The sequence below is a fragment of the Heterocephalus glaber genome, unplaced genomic scaffold (genome assembly GCF_053883595.1).
Source record: "Heterocephalus glaber isolate CG9 unplaced genomic scaffold, H.glaber_assembly_v1.0 deba00001523, whole genome shotgun sequence".
In the NCBI taxonomy this organism is placed as follows: Eukaryota; Metazoa; Chordata; class Mammalia; order Rodentia; family Bathyergidae; genus Heterocephalus; species Heterocephalus glaber.
The window spans coordinates 6,363,349-6,372,768 of record NW_028258327.1 but is presented as its reverse complement, the minus strand read 5'-3'; the positions used below and the strand labels follow the sequence as shown (position 1 = coordinate 6,372,768).

General features: G+C 31.6%; 1 protein-coding gene across 4 annotated transcripts in view; it reads right to left on the bottom strand.

Moving 5' to 3' along the window:
- Positions 1–9,420, bottom strand: part of Ascc3 (activating signal cointegrator 1 complex subunit 3) — a 320,418-nt gene that overhangs the window by 233,481 nt on the left and 77,517 nt on the right. For all 4 annotated transcript variants that reach the window (XR_002388709.2, XM_004862476.4, XM_021242706.2 and 1 more), the window contains exons 9-10: positions 609–809; positions 8–148 (exon numbers count right to left, since the gene is read on the bottom strand). Coding sequence is in view for 3 of the 4 variants with exons in the window: in XM_004862476.4 (XP_004862533.1) it covers positions 8–148; positions 609–809 (342 nt within the window). In the remaining variant the exon portion in view is untranslated. The remainder of the gene's footprint in view (positions 1–7; positions 149–608; positions 810–9,420) is intronic.

Below are 9,420 nucleotides of genomic sequence, written 5' to 3'. Positions count from 1 at the left end.
CACATACCTGAGTTCGCAATATTTCATTTTTTGATAACTGCATATCACCAGTCAATTCTTTCACAACAATGCCCAGTGGCTCTAGACGTTTACTGAAGTAATTTGTCATTTCAGCTGCCAAGGCTTTCATTGGAGCAACATATACAATCTGTACAAAAAAAAAAACCACTAGCTTGATGAACGAGCAAAAGCTAAAAAGTCATTTGTTTCAAAGAAGCCAAAACAAGTAACAATTTATTGTGAAATATGATTCTAGTTATTTCCTGTGAAAACTCTTAATAGTGACATATGAAAAGTACAACTCTTTGTTGGGTAAGTGTGTAGCTATTTAAAGGGCAATGGAATTTGTTTACAAAACCTTATCACTTTGTAAATTGGTTCTCCTTCAGTTAAATGTATTTTCACAAGAGTAATAGGATTTTTCTAACACAAATAGTGACTGCCTTTAATAGCAATGAAGTAAATCAAGAAGCATTCTTTACAAGACTTCAAGTACAATGAATATGATAAGAGACTTCTAGATTTTATAGAACACACATAACTACAAGCTCATTTTAATTTCTTCAAATTGAAAAAAAAAATTGTTGCCTAGTTTCTACTTCTCTTACCTTAAATTCATTCTTTTTGATAACACCTTGTTGAAAATGCTGGCGAATTTCATGCAAGATTGTAAGCATTGCAATATTGGTCTTTCCAGCTCCAGTAGGGGCACAAATCAGCATGTTCTCATTGGTGTTGTAGGCAGTCTCAAACACTATTGACTGGATTCTATTGAGTCTTCTCATTCCTTTAAAAGCCAACTGTCCTATCTTTTAAAAAAAGGCATTATTATATCACTATAAATGATAATAATGTGAAGAACTGCTCTAAAACATTTAATAAAAATATTAATTCTCTTTAGTTAAAAAGACTAGTTTGTTCAGTTTCTCACTGTATATTATATTTAAACTAAAATGTGTGTACAGAGGACTGATATCTAGAATCAACTATATGAAGAACTCAAATCAATTAGATCCCCCCAAAATAAAACATCCAATCGAGGCAACCCACTTTCCAGTCCCCCTTCTCTCTTAGAAGCTTTCTTTCTCTCAATAAATTTTTCCTACTCTTAAAAAAAAATTCAATCAAAAAATGGGCAATTTCTCAGAAGAAGGACAGATGGCCAATAAATACAAGAAAAACATTCAATATCTCCAGCCATTAAAGAAATGCAAATTAAAACAACATTGAGATTTCATCTTACCCCAAAAACACTAGGTATCGTCAAGAAATCAAAACAAAAGCTGAGGAGCTGCAAGGGGGAAAAAGGAACCCTCCTATATTGCTGGTGAGAACATCAGCTAGTATAACCACTATGGAATTCAGCATAGAGAGTCCTCAAAAAATAAAACTAGAAATTTCATTTGATCAGGCTATTCCCTTTACAGGTGTTTTCCTGAAAGAGTTAAAGATATCATATTACAGTGCTACATGCATACCCATGTTTATAGCACTACAATTCACAATAACTAAATCTTGGAAGTGGTCCATATGTCCATTAACAGATGAATTAATAAAGAAAAGATAGTATTTATACACCATGATGTACTACTCTGCCACAAAGAAAGATAAACTTGAGTCATTTGCAGGAAAATGGATGCACCTTGAGACCATAATATTAAATGAAGTAAATCAGACAGACAAACTTAAATATCACATGGTTTCTCTGGCATGAGAAAACCAAATTATACAGAGAAAAATAAAAGACAGAGGAAATCAAGAGATAGATCTTTTACAAAAGGGAAGGGAACCAAGAGATGAAGGGAGGGACAAGAGAGGAGAGGGGAAAGGGATGAAAAAAGAATTAAGATGTGTTAGGAAAATGTACCAAATCTCCACAAAGAATGTAATAATTATGTACTGTAAACATGTACTGCTAAAAAAAATTTTAAATAAAATAAAAACAAAAAAGGAAGAAAAACCACAAATAATTGTCCAGTTCTAATACATCAGAAAATTGCAATTCACTGAATAGGAAAAATGTGAGATGATACCTACATCTTGTTGCACAATACTTAACTATAAAACAATGAAAAATTAAAGTATAAAAAAATTAAATAGAAATATTTTTAAGTTCAAATTCACTTATAAATATTTTTGATGTTTTAGTTTATTTACACTAAAAACTAATTAAAGAGTAAACAAGAAAATTCCAAGAGAAATAAGTCAACAGGAAATTATACTTAAATATTTTATGGATGAACTTTTAAAATGCAACATTAATAGAAACAACATGTTTTAGTTTATTTACACTAAAAACTAATTAAAGAGTAAAAAAGAAAATTTCAAGAGAAATAAGTCAACAGGAAATTATACTTAAATATTTTATGGATGAACTTTTAAAATGCAACATTAATAGCAACAACAGCCAGAGACTACACTTTATATAAAAGTTCATAATGCAACATGCACAATTAGAGACAACTAAGATATTATTTCCTTATTTAATCTTCAAAACAACTCTATGATATACTATTATTATGCCCCTAGAAGGTGTAAAAATGTCTCTCTAAGACATAGAAAGGTTAAATAACATTTCCTAAAATCCTCCTACATGAAAAGTCCTCAGATACAAAAACAGTAATATTTAAGTATAAACAAAACATTCTTTAGGGTTAATGTTAAAAAAGTGCAATGGCTACATTAATGCTAGACAAGACAAATTTTGAAGCTAAGTATACTGCTAGCAAAACAGTCATTTCACAAAGACAAAAAAGTGAATTAATGGGGCAAAACTGTCCCACAGGTTTACACATTTAATAATATATATTTGAAATGCATGAACCCAAAACACTAGACAAGCAAAGGGAAACAGATCCACTGTTGTCTTGAAAAATGTGAATATACTGTTCCAAAAGCTATAGAACAAGTGGGCACCAAAATCAGCAAGGCCACAGTACCCTTGAATAATACTAAAAAAGCAACCTGAGCTGGCTGACAATGATTCATCTAACAATAGTGGAATTCTGAACAAAATCTCCCCCCATGACCTGGAAATATCTATCAAGTATACCATATTCTGGGATCAGAAAACAATTCTCAGTATGTGGAAAAAAAGGAAAATCAAAGTATGCTTTTAGGTCCCAATGAAATCGAGCATCTTTAAATAGAAAATATTCAAACACAGGTAGAGTATTCATAATTCAAAAATCTGAAATGCATTAAAAATGCAAGTCCCAACACAAGTGGAAAATTCCACATCATGAAACTTTAATGCAGAAAATTATGTAAAATGTTGTATAAAATTACATAAGGTATATGTGAAACAAACATGACTTCTGTGTTTAGACTTGTGGCCCATTCTTTACTGACGAAAAACAAAAGGCCAATATATTCAAATTTATGTGTGTTGCTAAAGTAACATTTCAGGAAAATTTTCAATGCTGTTAATATTAAGAAAGAAAAAATTCAAAGAAATGAACTACTTCATCTTTTAAAAAAATCAATAAAAAAGAGAAAATCAAATCCAAAGTAAAGAGAATAAAGGAAATAATAAAGATCAATGAAACAAAAAACAGAAAAGGCTGATCATTTAATGCCAAAAATAATAAAGCCAGACTGATCATATATAAAAGGAAGAAAACAGCAAATAAGCATTATAAAGAATGATAAATGTGGTATCACTAAAGATGCTACAGCTATCGAAAGGATGTGAAAAATATTATGAACAAATTTATGCCAATAAATTGGGTTGCTTAAATGAAATGAAATAGACATGAACAAATTGGTAAACTAGACTTAAGAAAGTAAAAAATTTAGTACTTTCAACAGAAGCTAAAGTATTTCAAGCCCTGCAAGCAAAGAATTTCCAACACAGATTAACAGCTGCTTTTAACATAGCCCCTTTTAAAAATAGGAGAAATAAGGACATTCCATGAAAAAGAATAACTTAAGAGATGCATGAACCAAGTTAGTACTCCAGAAAATAATCAATAACATCCTAGACAGTGACAATGGAGACAATAAAGGCAAAACTTCAATTGGAATGGCTACATCAAGCAAAATAGCTAGAACAACAGGAAAAGGAGTAAAGGGAGGGAGGGAGGGAGGGAGGGACAAAGGTCGGACAAAGAAGTCAATAATAGAAAAAGACACAATGTCAGGAATAAATTAACATCTTTTGGTAGTAACACGGAATGTTAATGCATCAACTCCCCAGTTAAAAGATACAGATTGGTAGACAGAAACAAAAAATAGAATTCAACAGTCTGATCCATTCAAGAAACTCATTTAATACAAAATAAATTCACAGACTAAAAATGAAAAGAATGGAAAACACTATTTTATGCATCAGGACCTTGAAAACAAACAGGGGTAGCAATTTTACTGTCAGAAAAAGTAAATTTCAAGCTAAAACTGATCAGAATAGGCAAAAATTGTAGCTATATATTAGATGAGGGAACAATCCAAGAGGAAGGGATAACATTTGTAAAGATATGTGCAGCAAATATTGGAGCACCTATTACCATAAAATAAGTACTGCTGGACATAAAAGATGAAAAAAACCCACCACACTCATAGTAGGTGACCTCATTAGTCCATTATCACAAAAAACAAATGAAAAAAAGTCAATCAAGAAATATCAGAGGTGAGCTACACTTTTAAACAAATGGATTGAACACCTTTCTAGTGTTATTATATCTTGCCACAACATAATACACATTCTACTCAGCAGCACATGAACTTCCTCCAAAATACACCGTATTGTAACCCATAAAGCATGCTTAAATAAAAAGAAAAGTATTAAAATCAACTTTACCATCAGACTATTAGGAAATGAAAGCAAAACTCAATCACAGAAAAACCACAGAAAATTTATAAACACCTTGAAACTTAGTAACACATTCCTGAAATACTCAATAAGTCACAGAAAGAATCAAGGAAAAAAACTGAACAATTTTTGTAATCCCCAAAAAATGCCAGTACAACACATCAGAATCTATGGATGTAATGAAAGCAGTCCTAAGAAGGAAGCTTCTTGCAATCAATGCTCAGATTAGAAAAACAGAGCAAACTGAAATACAAAATCTCATGATAAACCTCAAGATACTTGAAAATCAACAATCCACACTGAAATAAAATTTGAGGAAAGTCATAAAAATCAGCAGAAATTAATGAAATTAAAACAAACATAACAATTCAAAGAAATAACAAATTGAAGGGCTGGTTCTTCAAAAAAATAAACAAAACAGATAAACCCTTAGCCAAACTTAACAAAAGAAAGAGAGAAAAGACTCACATCAATGAAATTAGAAATGAAAAAGATAAAGTCACAACACTGTTGAAATCCAGAAGATAGTAACTACTATGAAAAATCGTTTTTCAACATGTTGGAAAATCTTGAAGAAATTAACAGATTCCTAGAATTATACAAATTACCAAACTAAACCAAGAATACATAAAAATTCTGAACAATCCAATAACAATGAAATTGAGACAGTAATACAAAAAAACCTCTAAAAACTAAGAAAAACTGAGAAACTGATGGATTCACTACTGAATTCTAGAAGACTCTCAAAGAGATTATAACACCAATATGCCTCAAACTCTTCAATGATATTGAAAGTAAAGCAGTGCTTCCAAACCTATTTCTGGAACTGGCATCACTCTGATCCCAAACTAGATAAAGATATAACTACAAAAAATACAGGACAATCTCCTTAATGAACATAGATTTAAATATTCTCAATAAGATGTTGACAAATAGAATGCAATAAATTATGAAAGAATTATACATCATAACCAATTAGCTTTCATCCTCAAGTTACACAGATGGTTCAACATATGCAAGTCAATAAATGTAATACACCACATAAAAAGAAGCGGGGACAAAACTCACACAGTCATACCAGTAGATGTAGAAAAATCTTTTGACAAAACCCAATACCCACAATAAAAAAAAATCTGAAGGAAATATGTATAGGAGGAACTTATCTCAATCTGATGAAACCCATTTATGTCAAACTAACAGCCAAAATCATATTACATAGGGAAAAATTGAAAGTTTTCCCTCTAAAGTCAGGAACAATACAAAGATGTCCACTATCACCTCTTCTTTTCAACACAGTACTCAAAAGACTGGACATTTCAATCAGTCAAGAAAAAACAAAAGGGATACATATAAGAAAAAAATTCAAATTATTATTTGTAGATGACATGATCCTCTAGATGTTGCAAAACAATTCATCAAAAGACTAAAATTAATAATGAAATTCAGCCATGTATCAGGATACAAAATCCACACACAAAAAGCAATAGCATTCCTATACACTAATAGTGAACTTATTGAGAAATTTAAAAAAAAACTCTTACAATAACATCAAAAAATTAAATCATTAGGAATTAACCTAACCAAGTAAAAAAAAAAGCTCTACAATGAAAACTACAGTACTCTCAAAAAGGAGATTGAAGAAGACTTCAGAAAATAGAATGATATCCTCTGTTCCTGTATACGCAAAACCAATAGTGTCAAAGCAGCCAGACTTCCAAAATTGATATACAGAGATTTCATACAATTTCAATCACAATACCAACAGCATTCTCCAAAGAACTAGAGAAAACAATCCTAAACTTCATATGAACTCAGAAGAGGGCAAAAGCAGTCTGGGGCAACAAGAGCAAAGTAAGCAACAAGAGCAAAGCAGGAAGCATCACAATACATGATTTCATGTTATATTAGAAAGCTACAGTGACAAAAACAACATGGTACCGACACACACAAAAGACATGTGGATCAATGGAACAAAAGAGACCATAGAGTAACAACTCCAGACACATTCAGCTTTCTTATCCTTGGCAAATGAGCTAAAGACATATGTTGTAACAAAGATAGTCTCTTTTACAAATGATGTTGGGAAAACTGGCTATGTAAATGCAGAAGATTGAAGCTGGACTTACATCTCTCATCATATACTAAACTAAAATCAAAATGGATCAAAGATGTAAATAGTAGCAAAAAGAGCTAACCTATTGGAAGATAAAATAGATAAAACTGTTGAAGTCATAGGGGTAGGCAAGGACTTTCTGAATAGGATTCTAATTGTACAAGAAATAACAGCATGAGTGAACAAACAGAATTTTATCAAATTAAAAAGTTTCTGCAAAAGGAAACAATGGTGTGAAGCGACAACTTACAGAATATAAAAACATTTTTGCCAACTATTACTTAGAGGAATAATATCTAGTATATGTAAATAACTCAAAAAAATTAGGCCCCACAAAATAAAAGACCCAATCAAAACATAGTCACATGAATACATGCTTCTCAAAAAAGGTACAAATGGTCAATAAACATATCAAAAAATGTTCAACACTGCTAGCCATTAGAGAAATGCAAGTTAAAAAAACACTAATATTTCATCTTACACCACAAAATATGACAATCACCAATAAATCAAACAATAACAAATGCTGGCACGGTTGCAGTGAAAAAAGCAGCTCTCTACATTGTTGATGGGAATGAACCATTATGGAAATCAGAACAGTCTTCTCAAAAAAAACTAAAATTAGAAGTGTTTGACCCAGTTATTTCCCTTTTAGGTACCTTGCCAAAAAAAGCTAAAGGTATCACATTACAGCAATATATGCATACCAATGTTTATAGCAGCACAATTAATAATAGCTAAATCTTGGAAGCAGCCTTTATGTCCATCAACAGATAAATGAGTAAAGAAAATGTGGTATCTATACATAACAGAATACTACATGGCTATAAAAAAGGATAAATTCGAGATATGTGTAGGAAAATGGACACACCTTGAAAACAATGTTAAGTGAAATAAATCAGACATAAGCTGAAATTCCATACAGTTTCTCTCATTTCAGCAAACCAAAGTGTAAATGAAGTGCAAAATACAAAAGCAAACCAAATAGAAGGGGACCATAAGACCAAGTAGAGAAGGGACAAGAAAAGATTTAAGATGAGTCAAGTACATGTACTAATTAATCGCAATGAATGTAATCAATATATGTCACAAACATAAATGTTAAGTGCCTTACTATGGCTTGTGTCTAGATGTCCCCCCAAGGGCTCATTCAGTTATAAGTGGGGCTTTTTTCAGAGATGGCTGCATCTAGAGTATGTGACTGATTTGTGGTGCAATACTAGGATTAAGGGTGCTAGGATTAAGGGTAGGTGATTACTCAATCAGTTAACTGATTGGTTTGGCACTGCCTTAATCCCAGCAGGCTAGACAGAATATATAAGGAGCAGAAAAAAGCTGCTAAGGCCCATTTGCTTACTTGCTTGCTTTGCTACCTTCTGTCTGTCATGAACTGTTTCTCCTTTGCAATTTCTATCTGCCATGTCACCTTGTCTTGGAGTCAGCCAATTATGGACTGAAATCTCTACAAACTGTGAGCTAAACCTTTCCCCCTTTAACTCTGGTTGTCAGGTATTTTGTCACAGCAATGAGAAAAGTAACTAAGACATACCTGTATTTATTCCCTAAGATGAATGTAAACATCATGTACTGCAAATATGTATGTATATAAAAAAATTCATAATATAATAATTATATCCCAATAAGTCTATTTTTAAAAAAACATAATATAAAAACAATAGAAACATTATATCCACTTATGCTTTTATTTTTACAAAAGACATTAAAATATATCAGTGTAATATCTCTGGGGCCTAGAAACTTATAGTTAGACGAATTAAACTGATTTCTTCATCAATATATGTATATTGATCATTCAGCACTGGAAGGGCAGTACAGCAGATTTTTCAGGATGTTGATCTTGGGGACAGGGTAAAATATGGTGTTACTACTGTTTGCAATGTAACATTAAAGAGACTAAAGATTTCTAAATTCTATTTCCTCAACTACAAGATAAAGTTATTAATATCACACAAGGAAATTATAAAGATTAATATTAGCTAACAAATATGGAATGTTAACTACAGGTTGAGCACAGAGTATTCCTCTTTTACATGAATTATCCTAATTATTTCTAATGACCATACCAAACTATTTTAGAGATGAGGAAACTCAAGCTTCAAAAGGCTTGTTTAAATTCACACAGCTGTATGTGATGAAGCCAGGATTTGAAGTCACATGCTTTAACTTCAGAATGAGTGTTTGTTGGCACTACAGTTATATGAAATGTTCATTTTTATGTAAAGTTCATTAAAATAGTGCTGTAAATGACTACTGCAATTTCCAAAGAGTCTTTATAGGTTCATGTCAAAAGAGATGTAATAGAGTCTACAAGACAAATTTCAAATCTGATGATGACACATTCTAGGTTAAAAGCCTTCAAGACACAGAATATGGTAGACAGGACTCCCCAAAATGTAGCCCTTGTTATTATCTTCCACTATCACAAACTACATACACCACAGTATTCTTTGAACATTGTTTTTGTGTCTTTGGCCTG